General features: G+C 38.9%; 1 protein-coding gene across 1 annotated transcript in view; it reads left to right on the top strand.

The window, feature by feature from the left end:
• The first annotated feature begins 9,066 nt into the window (after positions 1–9,066).
• Positions 9,067–21,353, top strand: part of XPNPEP2 (X-prolyl aminopeptidase 2) — a 42,981-nt gene continuing 30,694 nt past the window's right edge. Inside the window, exons 1-5 of the mRNA XM_072429497.1 lie at positions 9,067–9,231; positions 12,674–12,741; positions 13,713–13,823; positions 15,640–15,703; positions 20,800–20,904. Of these exons, the coding sequence (XP_072285598.1) occupies positions 9,183–9,231; positions 12,674–12,741; positions 13,713–13,823; positions 15,640–15,703; positions 20,800–20,904 (397 nt within the window). The 5' untranslated portion in view covers positions 9,067–9,182. The remainder of the gene's footprint in view (positions 9,232–12,673; positions 12,742–13,712; positions 13,824–15,639; positions 15,704–20,799; positions 20,905–21,353) is intronic.

Genomic DNA, 21,353 nt, shown 5'->3' with positions numbered 1-21,353 from the left:
ATCACCACTCCTCATTTACAAATCACAAATCACTGCTCCTCATCAACCAATCATGAATCAACGCTCCTGATCCACCAATCATTAATCACCATTCCTCATCTACGAATCACCGCTCCTCATCCACCAATCAAAAATCACCATTCTTCATTCAACAATCACAAATCACCACTCCTCACCCACAAATCAGAAATCATCGCTCCTCATCCACCAATCTCGAATCAACGCTCATCATCTACCAATCATGAATCACCAGTTCACCTATGACAGTGAGCTTGGCAGATGGAAATCGGTACTAAGGAAGAGTGAAGTCTTGCAGTTGTCCGGCTGTCCTGCTGATCCATTGGTTTTGGTATTTTCAGAGTTGCTGGAACAAGAATGTGTACATTAGGGAATGACACCAAGAGGTTTATGTTTGGGAAAATACGAGAGCCAATACATGAATTCTGAGGCCCATGAACATGGTATTGTCACCGGAATTGCTAGGGGAGGGTTGTTAAACACCATGCCCCAAGTGAAAAAAGTGTAATAGAGCATGTAGTGTTTCCACAAATCAAAATAAAGAATATATGAAATCTTCTCACCTTCCCACAGCAAATTTTGGTGACAATTTCACAGTTTAGCCATAATCCAACAAATCAGCCAGATTCTGCACCCTGAGCTTAGCAAACTTCTTTCAGTATGGCCCTGTTCCCACTATTGCACTGTGACACTGCATGCTATTTACCTTAAAAAACGAACCACACAATAGGCTCTATTTATAGATTATTCCCCCAGTCAATTACTCAGAAATTCACTGGTGGTGAATATTAAGGTCGTATTTTTAACAGGTCTCCTATTAAAACAATGACTCATTCTGCCACCTGGTGGCCAAGCATCAAAAGTGCACAGCTGTAACAATAGGAAATGGAAAAAAAAGAAACTGGAAGAATTTTTAAATAGAGCCCAATAGGAACGTTATTATAATTTATTTTTATTTGTAATTGCAAATCCATATTGTAGTCTTGACACAATAATAATGATTTGAAGGCTCTTGAGGATAGAACTTTGTCTCTTTCTTCTTCCTCATATTTACAGATTTTGTGCATGTGCAGATTTCCCAGGTCATCATTAATCTAAAAATATCACAGGGCTAAAAAAAAAGTGAATGGAAACAGAAAAGAATAGAAGTAAGAACCTACAGATAGTGCTCAGTACAATAAGGAAGAGAAAATGCAGAGTCAAATGGTAATACTGAATATTGTCCCAATATTAATATTTATATATATTATTATAGCACCAACATATTGCATAGCAATGTACAAAGTCTATAGTCATGTACCTAATTGTCTCACAAAAGGGCTCACAATCTAATCCCCCCATAGTCATTAACACCAATGACCAGTGTATGGTCAATATTGGGGGAAGCCAATTAACCTCACGGCATGAGGGTTGGATTTCCGTAGTTGTGTCTTCTGACTCCCTCAGCAATACAAAGCAAAGGAATGATATCATTTGGCAGCAAACAGAAATGAAAATCGGCAAGATGGGCAGCAGGAAATGTAGGAATTATCTTTGTGCGTGCAGTACATTTGTTAAAGGGCAGATTCAGATATTGGTGTATTAGTACATTGCATTAATGCATGAATAATAATGCTCATTTTTAATAATGTTCATGGTATTTAGGAGGCCCATTATAATGAACAGGCTGGCAATGTACCAACATGTCCATGACAACACACAACGAACTCTATTTATGAAATACTCCCCTTGCCGAATTCTCTGAAATTTGCTGATGGTGAAATCTCCCTTCAGGTCTCCTGATAAAACAATGATTCGTTCTGCCACCTAGTGGCCAAATGCCAAACGTGCACAGCTGTAACAATATGAAATGAATAAGAAAGAAACAAACTTTATAACTGAACTATAGAGGGAATCATTTATAAATAAAGCCTAGTGTTAAACCCAGACTTTTTTTAAGCTGGGTGGGAAGAAATTGTAGGTGGATGGCAGCTCTTTTATTGTGACACAGCTCATCAGTAACCAAATTAAAAACAGACGGGTGGTTACTGAAAAGTGCCAGGTGGTGCGCCCAGCTAAAAGAGGCCGGGGAGAATACTGGAGCCCAATAATATACAGTAGCATGTGATCCTATGTAGTGGCCCTAAGGTGAATCCCTCTCCTGGGCTGACCTTGTTTTCACAAAAAGATTGAAAGTTATCGTGAAATTCTATTTTTCTGTTCATGCTTTGGTTGTTATATATAGAAAATGCTTTCAGTAATAAACCATTGAATATTAAACGCGTCTGTTTCAATGAAAATGAAAAAAATAATCATGATTACCGATAGAGACTTGTCAGGTGATGAACATTGTTATAAATGCAATAACACCCAGTAAAAGGCTTTTTTTCTAAATTGGATAAATTAACTGCAGTAGTGTCATAAAAATTGTGCAAATTCTTACAGTTTATTACCAACATCCAGAACATCATAATTAAGATTTATAATTAAAGTTTTTGTAAATGATTAAGTGAAAATAAATATAAATTGTGTATTTACTAAAGGCTCTATTTATAAATTATCCCCCAGCCGAATTCTCTGAAATTTGCTAGTGGTGAATTCTATGGTCATATTAAACAATGACTCATTCTGCCACCTAGTGGCCAGTCATCAAAAATGCACAGCTGGCACAATAGGAAATGAATGGGAAGGAAACTGAAAGAGTGAACCTAATGTCACAGGTTCATAAGAAAATGGTTGAAAACCTGCTTGGGGCTATCCTCCTGAAAGACGTCATAACCTTTGTCCACGATCTCCCCCACACCCAAGCTTTCCGCTATTGGCGCTATAACCATATATGATGGCATGTCGCTGCAGAATGCTGCCTTGAATTTTACCAGGGTCACCAACAAAGCACCTCCAAACTATCTCATCTCCTTCCCCATGCTTCACAGTAGGAACCAAGCAACTTGAAACCATTCGCTCACCTTTTCTGAAGATTCATCATAGTTTTTAATGGTTTTCACAAATGCACTTGAGGATACACTCAAAGTTTGTGAAGTTTACCAGACGGACTGACCCTAATGTCTGAAATGATGGATTGTCATTTCCCTTTAATTGGTTTAGTGTTTCTTGTCATAAAAGTAGAACAGTAGTCAAATAACTATTCACTGTATAGAACTGTATACCATACCCTACCTATAAATAACACCACTGATAATCTCAAACACATTACGAAGGCAAATCATTCCTTGGAATAAGTCTCGGAGACCCCCTGCTAAAACCAATTTATTGGAGGTCAGTGGGGAAAAATAGCCTCTTACATTGCTTGCCAGTGAAAAGAATTCCCCATACAATTGGGGTCAAAATGCCAATCTTATGAACAACCAAAATGGTCCATAGTGTCATGAAGTTGGCCCTTCCATATAGCTTTGGCCTCAGAATTATGCAAGCATCATCAAATATGAAGTAATTCAACGTAATTTATAGGAATCCCTGGCCACCTCTAGAGCAGGGGCCGGCAAACTCCGGTCTAGCCGGTAGTTCGTTTTGGCCTAACGCCCCCTTGCCAGCTAGGCCGTACCAGAGCCGGAGCCGCCGGAGCTCTGGTGCCGCCTCCTTGCTGTTGCTCCCGGAAGGGATATCCCTCTCCTCGCCAATGCATACGGAGGAGAGGGATTACACTTCAGGGGGCATTCCCTGTTGGTGGGCAGAGCCATTAGGGCAGGAGTACGGCCTACTGTGCTCCTGCCCACCCCTGAAATGGCCTAGTGGCCATAAAAGTTTGCCGACACCTGCTGTAGAGGAACCCCAATTGGGAATGGCTGGTGTATATCATCATGGATGGTGGTAGGGACTTTTGACCAGGAGAACCTGTTCATTAAAAACTATTTCAGGTGACCATCATAATTATCTCCGTGAATGGCGAGAGTATGCAAAGCCGTCATCAAAGCAAAAGGTGGCCTTTAAAGAATCTAAGATATTAATATAAAAGTATAATAATAAACTTAATATTAAAAGAATAAAAATATAACTAATATAAACATTTTCTGGTTTGTTTATCACGTTTTTTGTTTAAAACATCATTCCCTATTCTTTTATACATTGCATGTCTTCAATATTAGAAACAAAAAGGATATTTTCCAAACCTTTGATTGGTTCTGTAAATATAAAAAATAAACATTAACAATGTTAATAAACTAACAAACTTTACAAGGAAAAGTTAGTTCTTGAAAAAGGGGGAAAAAATATTTTCAGCCCTTAAAGTAAAAACAAAAAACAATACATAAATAAATAACTTATTATTAAATAAAAGAAGAATTCATGTTATTAGTGTTGCCTTTTATTACTAATTTTATGAAAGTTCACCTCGGTTATTCAAAGGAAATAAAGATCAAACTGCGGTCGCCCCGTCTGCCACCTTATCACTCCCGAAAATCAGAATTATAACGTAAAGTTCTTCTATGTTTTATCTCCTCAATTATTACAAAAAAAAAAGACAAAAGAATGAATTTAATCTTCAATATATAAAGCAAGGCCCAGCCATGGTAAGTATTGAGTCACTTTGGCTTTTTCCTCGAACTTCTTATCCGAGATAGAGCGTCACACCAAACTTGTAGCCGCATACCTCGGGCTGTGCTTCACGACTTTCATGTGTGTCTCTTCGGTGAATGTCTACAACCTGTGTCAATATATTGAAGGAATTGTTAAGCAACTGGACAAACTGAGCAAAGATAGAGATTATGACGGATCAGAAATTACAAACAATTATATTAGAGAGAAAAGGAAAGATAGGCTGTTATGGGAACATAGTTGTATAAAGTGTAAACATGTAGATAATCCTAAACTAATGCCTTGGCTAACATAAAAATCCTATGTTTTAATTAGTACACGTAGTACCCATGTTGTGAATAGGACATGGGGTAATATATAAACTGTGGCTTTTAAATCCCAACGCGTTTCTCTCTAAAGAGCTTCCTCAGGGGATTTCTTGACATTGTAGATGGCTGAGTACGATTGTGTGGGGATAAATCATAGGATGTTGAATGGAGTGTAATAGAAAGGAAGGTAGTGAAAACGTTAAGACCAAATGTCGTATGAAGGACAGAAGGATTTTTTAGTTGGTCGCCTCTCTTATCATAATATTTATACATTCATCTATTTACTTAACATGGTAGTATTCGATTTATTGGTTATGGCTAGTAAGAAATTGTGCGTAGCTTTTCAAGATACCAGGTTGTCGGTGTAAAGGATATTGTTGGTATCTATAATGTTTTATATTGGCTATAGCTTGCTTTTGTGTAAATGAGATACCTAATGTGGATTTTTTATTTAAAACCTTACACCGCTAAGGGTGATGTTACACAGGGGTTAATCTTCCGTATTGTTTTAGGGGTCGGTGTATGGTGTGAGCGAGCAGAGCGTCAGTTTCCGGTCAAAAAGCCAAATATGTAGCCCTAACAACCTTTTCTTTCTCTCTATTATAATTCTTTATTATAATTATAAGGCTAGGCAAACCGGAACACAACAAAGTTTCTGAAATAACAATCCCAGAGGTAAATATAAACCTTTAATTTACCAGGTCAGAAATTACCATTATATGTTATAAAAAAACAATAAAAAAAAGTTACAATATCAAATCACACTGAAAAGTTATATGATGACATTCACCCTAGGATAATAATTCACAGACTTCACATTGAGAGGCTCTGGATGGAAGTTGGTTATTGCATTACAAGCTGTGATTTTTTTAATTATATTTTATAGTCTATTATTTTTTATATGTTTTTTATTGGGGCACAGAATTCACTATTTGATCAGTTGTTAGTCCTGCAGTTTGCTTCATTCAAAGAGAAAATGTAAGAGGAGCCAAAATCTGGATTGTCACCAACTGAGTGTTATAGAAAATCAATGCGGAGATTATTATTATTATTACACAGTATTTATATAACCCCATCATATTACACAGCGCTGTACAAAGTCCATAGTCGTGTCACTACCTGTCCCTCAAAGGAGCTCACAATCTAATGTCCCTACCATAGTCATATGTTATTAGTGTAGTCTAAGGTCAATTTAGGGGGAAGCCAAATAACCTAACTGCATGTTTTTGGGAGGAACCTGGAGTACCCAGAGGAAACCCACGCAGACACGGGGAGAACCTGCAAACTCCATGCAGATAGTGTCCTGGCTGGGATTCGAAGCTAAGGACCTAGTGCTGCAAAGGCCGGAGTGCTAACCCCTGAGCCACCATGCTGCACACAATCACTGCGCTCATAAGACAGGGAGCCTCTAACTGGTGATCTATCGAAGGGGGAAAACAGGACCAGATGGGGAATTAGTCCCAGAAAACTTAGAGGTCTATTCATAAAACAGAGAATCTGATATTATTAAATTTTTTGCCTTCAAAAAACTGTTGATCTATGCAAGTAATCTGCATAGAGGCTTCTGCTGGTTTTCATTATTTCTGGCTGAACACTAGAGGGCAGCAGAGTAGCTGCAATGTCAGCTCCTGCCTGTAAATAACAATGTGTTGTCTTACTTTTAGTCCCATCAGCACTATGGGAGGCTACAAATGAAGGCACTTGGAATGGAGCACGAGTTGTAGCCAAAGGTATTTAGAATAAGAATTTCTTGCAATGAATTGAAGGTTTTAATGGGGACTAGTTGAACACATTTTTGAACAGGAGGAAGGAAAGAATTATTATATATTACATGAGAACTTTCCTTGTACTCCCAGGGTGATACACCCTGCCGAAATCTTAACATTTAACCAAATGCCTAGAATTTAACCCTTCCCAAATTAAATTTTTCAAAGTGGACGTATTGATTTAATTGGTCTCATCATTACTCTGCATTAAGTAGCCTTCGCTCATGTTTCCTGTGGTCAGTCCATCAAAGAACTGGAGTCATGTCTTCATTACACCCCACCTTGAGCCAGTCCTACAAGAGTTAAGGTCCACACTGTCAAACCAACAATTGCCACTAGATGGCAGCATAGCAGCATTTCACAACCCAGCTAGAACTATATGCAAAGCAACAAAAGCACAACATGAGAACAATGAGATAATAAAATAATTCAAGCTGAACTATGAACACATAGGTAATGTTAATCTTGCCATTAAGTCTGTTTCCTACTTCATTTAAAGTAAGCCTAATTTTTTTTTTTTAAATGCAACTAAATGATTTTTTTTTCTTATTGCTATGTCAGACCTTAGCTTGAACCATGATACTCATGCACATTTAGGCTGTATTTGTGATCACACTTTGCTGGATCCCCATTCTTTAATAAAACCAGGTCTCTCTCCCTCACCTGATTGTCATCCTATTGATTGAAAACACCAGACTCTGAATTCACCTTTATAGTCTATGATAACCCTATGGATTCACACAAATAGGACCCCAAGATATGATCAAGCAAAATAATTTGTTTCTAGCTTTGTTTTATCAATCTGATGATATTTTAGGTTAATTCATTTAAAAATCTAGAAAATGTTAAAGGGTTCACAAGCTTTTAAACACCATAGCATGCTTTAACCATTACACCCCTAAGTCCTTTAAATGGTTAACAGAATCTATTAAATGAACCTTTCCTTCCAGCATTCCCTCTGCTCAATGCATTGCAAGCTATGGACCGAGCAATGCAGATATCATCATGACAAGGTGAGATTTGGTGAGACAATTTGGATTTTGTATACTTTGAGGCCAATAAAGAATATATTTCCACAAAGGTTTTTGTGCCAGGTTCAGCTTTAAGCATTTTCTGCAGATGATCTTCCTCATAACTATCCATTAACATAACAGGTCTAATTAAAGCAGTTAATCAGTGACAATAAACCAACCGGGATTGCAGCTACAAGGTGAATCTTTGAACTTTGTCACAAGTAAAATTCTTCATAATCATTTACTGCATCACATTGGTTTTTGTATGGACAGAGAACTGAATGTCCTAATAAAGAAGGAATAGACAGAGAAGTGTTTCTTGAACTTTTTAACATGGGGGGGAACTTGGCATTAACTTTCAGGTCTTCCGGGAACCCCTTCTATAATTACTATATCCATATCTCAAAGTATATTAGTATGGGGTCAGTGGGAAGAATTCCTATTACATTGCTGGCCATTGGGAAGAATGTCACCCTAACAGCCAGAAAGTTCAAAAAGTCTGACCTGAGTGGTGCAAACTAGAGGAACCCTGGTGGAGAACCATTGAGATAAAGAGTCCCATGGGGTTTCCTGTATCACTGACAGCCTTCTGTTTTAATGTATTTTGTTATAGGGAGATATCCCAAATCATCAGCTATACATTCTTTGTAACTGGAACCCTCTTGGCATGGAACCTCCATAGCCATATTGACTTTTTTGTGAATCACTGCCTTTACTTATTGAAATGCATGCAATCATGCAAAAAAAAAAAAGTTGCAAGGGATGCATTTCACCTGCTGTGTCTGCAATGCAAATGCATCCTAATTGTACCTGCAGCATCCAATGAAAAAAATGCAATGCATGCTTGTATTTATAAAAAAAAGTATATGGTTTAGATAATATACCCATAGATTTATATAATGGCTTTCAAAAGTTACACACTAACTCCGGCAAAGTTCAGCTTTGGATAGGAGAAAAGGTTAGGTGAGGTTACTCTAGCAGTCTGTCCCTATCATGGGGTCAGGAATTGAAGGGGAATAGAGGCTCCGATGGTGCCACTAAATAAAGAATATTTTATTTGCTGAGTCAGACTTTGAGAAATGTGCATTCCCTGTGCTAACATATGCAGCACAATGCAAAGTTACCATTTATCCTGCATTTGAGGAAGTAATCAGATCAACAAAAAAAAGTAACTTTTGTGTGTCCAATCAAAAGATTGAAAAGCAGAAAAACTTAATTTATTACCATATATGTGCCAAAATTTTTTAAACGGTCACGTGACTTCTAAAAAATAATTTCCACTCTTTAATTTGCATCTTTCACCATTTATTATTTCTTGTCTGTGTATATTTGTGACATTCAGTTCTATTATTAACCAGAAACTCCCTCTTGCTGACTCCAGGAAGGGAGAGCGTTGGATCGCCGTTAGGAAGTTGTACAATGTAGGCAAGTCCTTGGGTGTCATTCACTTGGGCGGTGTTCAATCAGACGGGAATGCTGATAAGTGAATATCAGCAGAAGATTGAAGAATTGATCTCTCTGTGTTCAGGGAAGGACTGGAGGGAGATATGTCGGGGCTGCTCTGGATTTTGGGAATATTCACCTTTATGCAGTATGGTGAGTTCTATTTCTTTTCTAAGGATATAAAAGGAATGATTTGTTGGCAATGTGTACATTGTGAGAGGAGGTCCTCTTTAAATATTCAACTTGTATGAAATCTTAAAGGAGCCCTGCACTCTCCGCTCATTAAGCCGAGTACTGATTTTAGATTTGGAGCATTTGGATAAAATTCTATCACCGGTACAGCAGCCCCCCAATGTTATGTTATTGGATGGAGCATCAGGAACTATTGCTGCTGTATCTGAATGGGGAGGACCCAGCGGGACTCCTCTTCATCCCTCCATTCTCCACAGATTGAACAGTGCTAATTCTTTCCTATTGTTACCAGAGACAATGGCTTCCAATGACTGTAAATGAGTGTCTGTACACCGCTTTCCATAGCTGATCTCACTGCTTTGGTTCAGCAACTTGGAACAGGCTTGCAGAGTTGTGACTTTTTACATGCACCTTTCAGGTCATTGACTTTAAAAAGTCAAAAGAAGATCAAACAAATGCACTAATCTCAATGCACTCTTTACAAGCAGTGAATTTTATGGCATGCCATTTATTCTACTTGCATGAGGGGAAAGGAAATCGAATATCTCACCGTTCGATTTGACAGCTATTTGATCGAATAGTGAGAAATTGTCCGGGTGAACGAATGCCGAATTCGAACATCATTGAAGTCAATGGTGCGAGAATTCAGGGTTTTTTTTTCAGATTGCTTTTGCAGCCCTTTACTAGTTGTATGTGTTCTTGGATAGAGTTTTTCTATCCAAGAACTATAGGTGATGAATGAGACTTGTCCCCATTCATCACCTGTAGTGCCCTGTATTCTTGGATAGAGAAACTCTATCCAAGAACACAGTGTAGTAGCACAGACTCTATCCAAGAACGTTATTGTAACAGCCATCGCTGCCGCAGCACTGTACTATGTGTTCTTGTATAGAGAAACTATCCAAGAACACAGGGCACTACAGGTGATGAATGGGGACAAGTCCCCATTCATCGCCTATAGTACCCGGAGATCTCACAATGACAGGAGGATTCCCACAGCTGCACAGCCAGGGGAATCATAATATCATTGTGGGCTAACCTAAGTTAAAATAAATACAAACATTCAATAAAGTTTATTAAAAAACTTTATTTTTTTAAAACACATTTTTTACATTATTTTCCCGAATTTTTACTGTCGAATCCCGACAGTAGTGTTTTTCCAGTCGGGTCCTTCCGAATTCGATCAGACATATTTGGATCGAATATAAGGACAACCCAAATTCGAACACCAACACTAGTCATTATCGTATGCAAGGACAAACATTGCAAGGCATAATGAATGCTATATGGAAGGACAGGCATTGCATAGAGAGCAATGTATGATGTTCTTATTTATGTGTTGCATTGCATATTGTCGAATGCTGTACGTATTTCTGTTCCATTTCTGTGCACTGTCCTATTCAGTGTCGGGTCAGCATCACAACAAACAGCCAAGCAGGTGGTTGTGCATTGTCATGTTGTGTGGTATAATGCATGGCAATGCACTTATCTTTATCAGGAACAGAACCTAAATGTAGGCTCCTGTGCCAATATTCGGTGGCCCATTACCATCTGCATTGGAATGAATGGCAAGACGATGAGCTGATTTGGCCAAACTGTTCTAGTGTTGGTCCATCCTAGAATCTTATGCAATTAGGGTGCCAGCGAAATGGCTGTATCCTATAGACTGATAATCAGGAAATTGGAGATTCAATAATTATATTTTACTCATGTTTGGCTGTACAGTTTTACTAATATTATTACACACTATACATATAGCACCAACATATTATGCAGCGGTGTACAAAGTTTATAGTCATGTCACTAGCTGTCCCTCTTAGGAGCTCACAATCTAATGTCCCTACCATAGTCATATGTCATTATTACAGTCTAAGGTCAATGTTGAGGGAAAGCAAAAAAAAACTAAAAGCATGTTTTTGGATTGTGGGAAGAAAACCAGAGTACACTGAGGAAACCCATACAAACACGGGGAGAACCTGCAAACTCCATGCAGATATCCTGGGTGACCTAGCAACCTAATCCTGCAAAGGCCAGTGTGCTAACTAGTGTTGGTGTTCAAATTCGGGCTGTCCTTATATTCGACCCAAACATTGGCTTTTCGAATTCAGATAAACCCGGCCCGAAAAACTTTGTATTCGACGGTAAAAATCTGGGGAAAAAAATGTAAAAATGTGTTTTTAAAAAAAAAAAAATAATTTTAAAGTAATTTATTGAATGTTTGTGTTTTTTTTACAGGTTAGCCCACAATGGCATTATGATTCACCCGTCTGTGCAGCCGTGGGAATCCTCCTGTCATTGCGGGATCTCCTGGCACTATAGGTGATGAATGGGGACTTGTCCACATTCATCATATGTAGTGTCCTGTGTTCTTGGATAGAGAAACTCTATCCAAGAACATAGTACAGCATTGCAACAGCGATTGCTGTGTATTCTTGGATAGAGTTTCTCTATCCAAGAACACAGGGCACTATATATGATGAATGTGGACAAGTCCCCATTCACCACTTATAGTTCTTGGATAGAAAAAACTCTATCCATGAACACAAAGTAGTAGCACAGCGCAGTAATTGCTGTTGCAGCACTGTACTATGTTCTTGGATAGAGAAACTCTATCCAAGAACAATTACAACTAGTAAAAGGTTTCATTGACTTCAATGGTGTTCGAATTCGGCATTTGATCACCCAGACAATTTCTCATGAATAGCTGTAGAATCGAATAGTAAGATATTCGACCAAAACTAGTGCTAACCACTGAGCCACCGTGCTGCCTGTTCTCACAATTCGTGAAGTTATTGTATATAACTGTAATGCCATTTATTCTGAATGGCACCCTAGTGTATTGCGATGCAAGGTAATGTACACAAGTGCATTGTGGTTGTGTTAGAAGTTGTAATTAGATTTGGCATGCAAATAATGGATAACAATAATGCACCCCAATAATACAATGTGGGGGAAAGATGCCAATGGGCCTTTAAAAAGGAACCTGTGAAATGTTTGGTGTTGCTGATAAGTTTGTATTGAAATGCTGGGGGAGTCACAGAATTCCAAGGTGCATGCAATATAAAGATTACAGGTCAATACACAGTAGTATTTTTGGGGGGTGGATTCAATGGGAAGAATCACAGAGTACAGCAGGGCACACAGGCAATTGACACTTCCAGAAGTGTTGTTTTTAGGTAATTCCCTGTTACCGAATCAATATTGCCAGGGCTGCAAATATCGGTATTTCCTCTTATCTTTACATCATCAACTCTCTTCTTCTTCATCTGAATTTTTTGTAATTACTTACATTTTCTAATCTGTGCTAGAAACCTTGGCAAGCTGACTTAACTTTAACTTTTGGACATTAAAGTGCATATTGGAATTTATCTTTCACCTCTTATAATGATCTGTTTGCTTGCAGGATTTGCCGCTGTATTTCCCAAACAGCCCCGGGACACAACCATCAGAAATTGTTCTATCAGTCCTCCGGTGAGATACAAAAACTTCATATTTCCAGCATTCTTTGCCAATAGAGAGGGGGAACATACCGCACCATCCCATTCAATAAGTCCAGTATAGATAACAATGTGAAATAGGAATTTTCCATATTGGTCTGTGAAGGTTCTCATTCATCTGGGTCATTGTATATCTAGTAGGGGGTCACATGCCGAGACATTACAAGAACAAGTCCAGTTGAATGTAACCAACTACTAACAGATATCCATAATGATATTCCAATTATAGGCAGAGTCAGGTTAAATACAGGCAGGGGCATATCATATATGTCATGGCTCCATTGCACCAGTGGCAGGTGGCCTTTAGTTCAGCCTTATTTCACATCCCTAAGACCAGAGGTGGGTTCAGTGTTAATCCCTGATATTAAAGAATTTCGAGTCCCACTGCAATCTTCAGATCCAATCTATGGCTTGGCTTCCTTTTATTAATCTGCACCAAAAATGAGGAACTTTTCTTTGGTTGCCCAGAACAGCTTGACATCCAATATTCAACCTCACAAATGTTCTTTTGGCTGAAGCGGTTTGTATTCCTATTGACCCACTCCTGTGGAAATTATTAATAATAATGTCCATCAATGGCGGACGTAGCCATCAATGGGCCCCCGGTACAGAACCTCCCTACTAAATTGTCTTTGGGTCCCTGTTGGTTGAGGAGGGTCCGAGGCCCTTGTTCAGCAGTACACTTTGCACCTCCTTATATCTGCCCCTAATGTCCTTGGTTTTGGATTGAGATGCCCGACAAGCTCATCTACAAATGGTGTCTGGTGTCTTAAAACCTTTGTCCATATGATACTATACTCTACAACACTAATGAAGCCCCGTCACCCTCTGAGATCCAATCTCCGTACCCTAAAGAATAACCTGAGGCTAAGATCTTACTTTCTAATTTATTGTCCCCTACTTAAAACTGTTCGTTTTTTGTTTTTTTTGCTTTTTTTTTGGCAGTACATTCCACCAACTGTGACGAATTCCACCGAACAACTCAACAGACTCCGTCAAGAAATGCGGAACCACAACATCAGTGTTTACATAATCCCAGCAACTGACCCCCACCTGGTAAGAACAGCTCTTCACCCCAATATCATCTGTTCCGGCATCTTTGGGGGCCCTGGGACAGCTCTAACCCTGATTCCATGTTACCTGTGCACCAAAAGACAGGGTTGCAATTCTCTCTGAGGTCTTGTTCATTGCAACAGGCTGGTCCTTTTTTAGCAAAAATGTCCTTTGTGCAATAAAAAACCTTACCCGCCTAAGTGCAATTTTTTTAAAATACACTTACCTGTCCCCATTCCATCGCAAGGCTCCACCATCTTTTTCCTTCTGTTCTCTCCTTTACGATCTTTTTCGATTTTTGGTAATCTTGATTAGGAATGTGATAACATAACCCCTAAGTGTGTGCGCAAGAGTTCATTCTGTCCCAACAGCCGCAGAGGAGCCAGAATGTGCTGATTAGTGTAGGTCTGCTTTAAAGCAGGACATTCAGCAAAAAATAAAATAAATTACAGGTGTAAAGTCCTTGATCCCTCTGCAAACCGGGTCCAGTAAGTCCTGCGTTGTTCCAGCTTCCTTTCCCTTTCTGGTGCAGCAGACATTTTTTTTCTTCTTTGTTCCTGCTGGTCCAGTTTAGCTGCCTTGATTTTACAATGGGAAAGAATTGGGCACCCCTTCCCAATGCAGCCCAGCACATCTGGTGTGACTATCCCTCTTCAGCTTTGTTTTACACCCATTCACCTCCCGCAGATCATTTTCCAGCACAATCCAGATGGAAGATTGAGGGCATTTTCCAGGAGTTTCCAGCTTTTGTTAGGATTTTCCTGTTTGTCTTGCTTCCACTAATTTTTATTTGAATTGTTCACCTCTAAGGATCAAGTGACAGGAACATGGATGAATAATGATAAATGAATAAATAATTGTAATATCAGCTGTACATCCAATATGATGAAAAAAGCAAAATTTGCAAGATATATTTTTTTTTTAAATCAACCAAGTTCCCTTTTTTACCTTTAAATCAGTGTTTCTCAACCAGGGTTCCTCCAGAGATTGCATAAAGAGATGGAACCTCTCCCCTTGTTCGTTAAAAAGGAAGTAAACTAAAAAAACGACCGAAACAAAAAAAAAATACACTTTATTTAAAAAAATATGTTCAATCCTGCAACGCAGTCATTCGGTTCGGAGGTGTCTTCTATCGGGTCCCGTTATCTGTCTCCAAGCCAGGTGCCACCATTTTCGCCTCGGGTTCTTCTTCCTATGTCACTAGACCAAAACGTGAGATCGACTGACGTAGATGGGGAAAAAAAACAATGCCTGACATCTGCATTTTTTTGTTCCCTTTTCACAAAAAAGCTGTTCGTTCATGCACAGAAGGAGCACCCAAGAGTCTCCCGGGATGCGTGACATGGGTATCCCGGTAGGCTTTGCGCTCCCATTCATTCTAGATCGCCTAGACTGGGAAAGGTTTATGCAACGTTCATACTGTTGGTATGGTGGAAGTTACCGCCAGTGCACTGCTACCTTGGGTGAAACACTACAGGCAATGTCTACCCACAGTAGCCCAGTAGGAAATGAATGGAGATGACAATGAATGGTTCAGTACCAGTACAAGCTCTAAGAACTGGAACCTCTGTGCAGGTGACCGAGTGGCTGGCGAGGGGCTCTGTGTTTTGGGGCTTAATACATTTTTGTGCAGATTAACAGGTAATTTTCTGTACTTGTCTTTAAACTTCTGATACCCCCTCATTGTTGGACTGATTTACTGTAGAAATACAGACTGTTCACGCTTGCAGAGTTTAGTTATTAAGTGAAGCTGTGTTCATCCAATCATGTGCTAGGATTTTTCACTACTAGTAAATCCACCTTTGTGTTCTGTAATCAGGGGGAATACATTGCAGACCGGGAAAGACGAAGGCAATGGATGACTGGCTTCTCTGGATCTGCAGGTAACCATCAACCCAAGCCTCTGCCACAAATATTAAATTTTTAAACAGGATTTATATAGCGCCAACATATTACACAGTGCTGTACATAAAATAGGGGTTGCAACTGACAGACTGACACACAATGCAGTGTATGTACCGGATCCCACCCAATGTTCACTTTGTAAGCCGTTTCCAGAAATATTAAGCCCCCTGGCAGTATGAATAGAGAGGATTTTTAAATGCAAAAGTGGTACAGTAAATCCTCCCTATTTCAAATGTCCCGCCCTGCCTGCACAGTCCCGCCCTGCCTGCACAGTCCCGCCCTGCCTGCACAGTCCCGCCCTGCCTGCACAGTCCCGCCCTGCCTGCACAGTCCCACCCTCGCATAGAAAATCCCCACTCTGGGAGGTTTACAAAAGCTGTAGTTGAATCCACTGTGGGCTCAATCTTGAACCCTAATCAAAATAAAATGGTATTAAACCTAAATGAAACCTAAATATCAATCTAATTGTATAATAAAATACATGTTGCATATTTATTTTTTAATATTTACACTTTTTAACATCCTTTTAATCTTTTCACTGCAAGTTCTATGTCTGTGCTGGCCAGGACATCTTGTTTCGGTGCACACTAAACATCCCAGCCAGAAGATCTGATGTTGAGAATGCTTTTGCTTTGTGCATCCTTGCAGAGTTTATTGAAATTTTGTGCATTGAACTGTGATCACAATCCAATGCACAGAACACCCATTCCACTTTTTCACATACAAGCGTGGCTCCAGTGGACGGCTCGGATTCTATGACAAGTTTTCTGGAATGGTAGGCAAGGTGAGGTTCTCAGAAGGAAGTCGAAGTTTTGGGAATTCCATTTGGGCCAGGTGATTATAACCTGCTAAATTGGGGAAAGTATGCTGGAGACTGCAAATGCCAAGATGGAAAAAGTGGAAGAATTGGAGAATGTCATACAGAGAAAGGGTTGATCTGATCCACACTTACCTGGATCCGATATTCTTATGTATCACCTTTGTCTGTCTTTTGCCAGCTTCCCTGTACACTAGGACATACAGCGGCTTCCTCCAGGTGCTATGAGGAAACAGGATGAACCTGGTGAATGTGACCTACCTATCCAGAAGGGGAGGGTGGCCTAGGTATTTAATTTTAGCGCCATGCTACCAGAGAATCCTTCTGGATGGCTGGGAATTTTCCAGTCATGGTTCAGCCTTTTTTGCGTGTTTTGGAAACTTGGGTAAATTTCAAACTTTAAAGCCTCTCTAGGAAAGTTCTGCAGGGGTGGATTTTGTTCATTCTTTGATGGGGTCATTGGCCCTTAGGGATTGCTCAGGTGCAGTTTTGAGGGATGGGCTGGGATGAATTAATATGGAAAGGATTCCCATGAAGTTTAGAGAGTTTCACAGTAAACTTTACTTGTGGATTTTTTAGCACTGGCCCTCAAGAGACTCTGACCCTGATTTATGAAAGCTCTCCAAGACTGGAGAGAATACACTTTCAGAAGTGAACTGGGTGATCCAGCAAATCTGGAATGGATCTGGTCCAGGATTCAAAACATTTGCTAGCAAATAGAAAAGGATTTTTAAAAATCCATTCCATGTTTTCTGGATCACCCAGTTCACTTCTGAAAGTGTATTCTCTCCAGCCTTGGAGAGCTTTCATAAATCATGGCCTTTGTGTGTGTGTGTGTGTGCTGGAACCAGAATGTAGAGAATCCGAAGACCCCATGGGGCACTTTCTGCTTCAAGTTAGAGGGAGGCAGGAGGGGGCATATAGAGCATTACAGATTTACCTTGGTTTTGATAGTTAATGCAGTGGTGGGATATTACACTTGGAATGCATGGTGTTAGTTATATATATATCGGGGAAAAAAAATCCTGTCGGGGTGGTAAATGATATTCTGCATGCAGTGGGGGAAATTCAGGGTCTGGAAAGGATATGAAAGGGGCCTGGATGGAGGGCATGGGGGGACATCAGGTCTACCTTCAGTGTTCTTCCCGTCTCAGGGTGAGTGGATTTCTGTCTTTTATGCACTCCTTAGATTTGGTTTTCCTGGATGATTTTGGAAAAAGAACGGCATACATGGTGAAGCATTTGTGCTTTTAGCTTTGCTTAGTTTTTGTTCAGTTTGGAGATTTTTTTTCTGTAACTGCACTCTAATGCTTGGCAGAAAGTCTAATATTTACTTTCCTCCATGTACATACTGTAAATATTGCATATCCCATGATTTTTATGGCACGTTTCCTGAATGAATCCTTTATTATTGACTTTTGAACTGTGCAAAATTTTCTCCAGCTCAGAATAAAAGCGGTAAATGATTGACGAAGTAATAAGAATAGATCATTGGTTTATGGATTCATATAAAGGGCTTAAATTCTGATGTAACAAAGACACAGCAATTAGCTGATTTATGTGGTTTACATCATCCATATACAGAACAAACATGACGATCATTATCTCTAAAATAAAAATAAGATAAAAGAGCAACCAAGAAAATAACAACAATACTTGTATCATGTAAAGTTCTGTTACTCAATTCAGATATTTTGGGGTGAGTTTGATTAAAAAGGGGTTTTGTGACAGAACAAAATAAATTTGGATGGTTTGTATTTGGGGCAGCTCAGAACCTTTGCAAGGGAACTTTTGCTTCAACATTCTCATCCTATAGTCATAGCACACAGTACTATGGCTCTTTAACCATTACCAACTCTAAACATCATCCTGTAAGACTTGAGTTGCCCCAAATACAAAAGAGACAAAGACAAAGATAACACTGGATAATACCTTCTTACCAACCTATAATCCCTCCCTATTTTCTGGGAAAACTGTGTAAGTTTGAAGCACCTCTACAAATTTCAATGTGAGGTGTGTCTCCATCGAAAAAACACTGATCAACAGACATTCTCTTGACAAACAGATTAAAGTCATTTTAAGTTATGTTTGATGCACAGATTCTAAATATTGTATTGGTTTTGCTACATTGGCTCTTGTTTTTGAAATAATAACCTCATAGAAAACTACTGAAACATGAAAATTAAGCAAAATTAAACTAGATATGACTACGGCTATAAAATTAAATTTTTGAAATAATGTCAATATATTCTACATTCAGTATATTTACAGAAATAATCACAAAAAAGTCATTGAAAATCTCAGTTTGTATGATTTCCTTTTATGCTGATGATCAGGACAATCACGGCTCCAGCAGTATTCTGCCATCATGTGTCTATCCCATCTGATTCCTTTCTTCCATCACCTTTATATCTTGATGGAACCTCTCCCCTTGTTCCTCACTGAAATCATCAAGGTGTTTGGGATAGTCTTGCAAATGCCTATGGAGATAGTGTACCTTTATGCTCATAGTAGCACCCAAATTTTTAAAGTTTAAGAGCAAGTTTTGTACCAGTTCTTCATAATTTTGTGCTTTATGGTTACCCAAGAAGTTCCTGACAACCATGACATATCTGTGCCAGGCAGAAGCTTCAGTATCAGTCATGTAACTTGTGACATTTCAATCATTTATCAGTTTCTGAATCTGGGGTCCATCAAAGATTCCTGCTTTTATATTTCAGTACTCGATCCAGGGAAGTGTCACCTCTCTTGTTCTATAAACCTTTATTTTATCTTCTGGTCTCAGACAGTTCTTTTCTTTTAGCCCGGATGATAAAAGTTCAGATGATTGTTTTCACAGACTTAGGTCACGTATTAAATCATTGAGCTCTTCTTGGGAGAACTGATGGTTTGCTGAAACATATTCACTTCATATTCACTTCCACTGCTAACTCCTGGATTACACTCCCTGTATATCCTCCATGTCGGATACAGGAATATCAGGGACTGAACACAACAGTTTTCCATTTTTCCACTGACGTAGATACTCTACACGAGTTTTGCATTCCATATGGGGAGCCCAATACTTATCTTGGTCCCCCAGTTTAATACCAAAATATGCAAGATATGCTTGTTTCACAAATTCTCTAATGTTTACCACAAATGTAGCAAAATACATTCAGGTGATTTAAACAACTTCTTCCTAAAGAACTCATATTTATGTAAAAAACTAAATGTATGAATAAAAAGAAGGCCAATGAAAGTTTTCATGAAAAACTGCTGCATTTAATATATAAAATGCAATAAAGATTGATAATATGCTGTGGATTCAGCAGACCTGAACTATACTAAATATATTGAAAATTCCTTTGCAAATTCATTTTTTTTTTTTTTTTTTGAGCTGTGTAATCGCTGAAGAAGCCGCACGTTGCAAATTTTAAATCTCAACTCCATGTAAATATGGACCCACATAATATTGGATAATTATAAACCTCTGTATTTCACTGTATGAATAAATATGTTCTGCCACAAAACCCATCCATTTTGTCCATACACAACCAGAAATATCTGGATTGAGTAACAGAATTTTGCATTATATTATTAACCTGAGGAATTGAAATTTCATTATAATATTTGAAGAATAGTGAGAGCCCCCTGCCTTTCTTATTCCCATTTCCCCCTTTTAAAATACAACAACATTGCTTGGGTTAACATTCAATACACTAGGGTCGATTTACACCATTGTAGTGCATTAGCAATGCGTTATGACTTGTTCAATTTCAATAATAAATGCAAATAATTTGAATGGCCTGCCTAATGCAGCAAAAGGCACCTTGAATTACTGTTTCTGGCATCCTATGCGCTGCAATATTGTGTTTGGTGCTTTGGGTGCCATTCAAATGTTAAATTTGTTGTCACGATCATGCAAAGGTTGTGATAAGCACTGTTGTGTGGTGGGACGATAAAGCTAATTTGTTGGAATGTCGGTGTATACACTTCTTTTCTTTCCCAGGATCCAACAGCAGGTTTGCCATTCAAAGTGGCACCAGAATAAATGGAACCACAGTGCACCAAGTGTGCTACAGTGTACACAGGAGGGTGGGTGAACCCAGCCATAATGTACGCATTACTACAATGGTGGTCTTATAGAATACAATATTTATTGATGCAACATATTAGCTTGACGGTCTCTTTATTAAATGAGAATGCCATGGGCCAACCAAATGTAGCGGCAAACTGAACGCCGTCCCTAAATATAAAATACATTTTCCATTTTAGGTGATGCAGTGGTCACTTTGAAAAGAGCAGCTTTGTTTACCGACAGCCGTTACTGGACCCAGGCCGAGCGCCAGATGGACTGCAACTGGGAGCTGCAAAAATCCGGTAAATGATTACTCCTGCTGTTACAATAAAGTAATAAAAAAGCTGTATAATTTATAATTATCCATGTAAACAGGGACAGCTATATTGTCTGTGCCTTACTGATCCTCTTATCTTACTGAATTTCTCTAATGATAAGCGTCATCATTTTCATTCTTTGAAAGATTGGGGCATTTTTTGCAATGTAAATCAGAGCTGATATCCCAGTCCAGGAAGTAAATGGTGACCCTGGATAATGCATAGCAATTACTGCATTGTTGTTTGAGAGTAATGTGTCTCTGTAGTGAGGGTAATAAATGCCTAAAAGTATTACATTTACAAAAAAAATTGGAAGAGTCAGCACACTTTGCAACCTCTTAGTTAAAACCATATAATCACAGAAGAAGGTCTCTAAAAAGGGCCAATCAAAAAGCAAGGAGTTGTGGGGCATTGCAAAAATAATTGATTAAAAA

Source organism: Pyxicephalus adspersus, chromosome Z (assembly GCF_032062135.1).
Source record: "Pyxicephalus adspersus chromosome Z, UCB_Pads_2.0, whole genome shotgun sequence".
In the NCBI taxonomy this organism is placed as follows: Eukaryota; Metazoa; Chordata; class Amphibia; order Anura; family Pyxicephalidae; genus Pyxicephalus; species Pyxicephalus adspersus.
The sequence above is the reverse complement of the archived record's forward strand: the minus strand, read 5'-3'. Positions and strand labels throughout refer to the sequence as shown.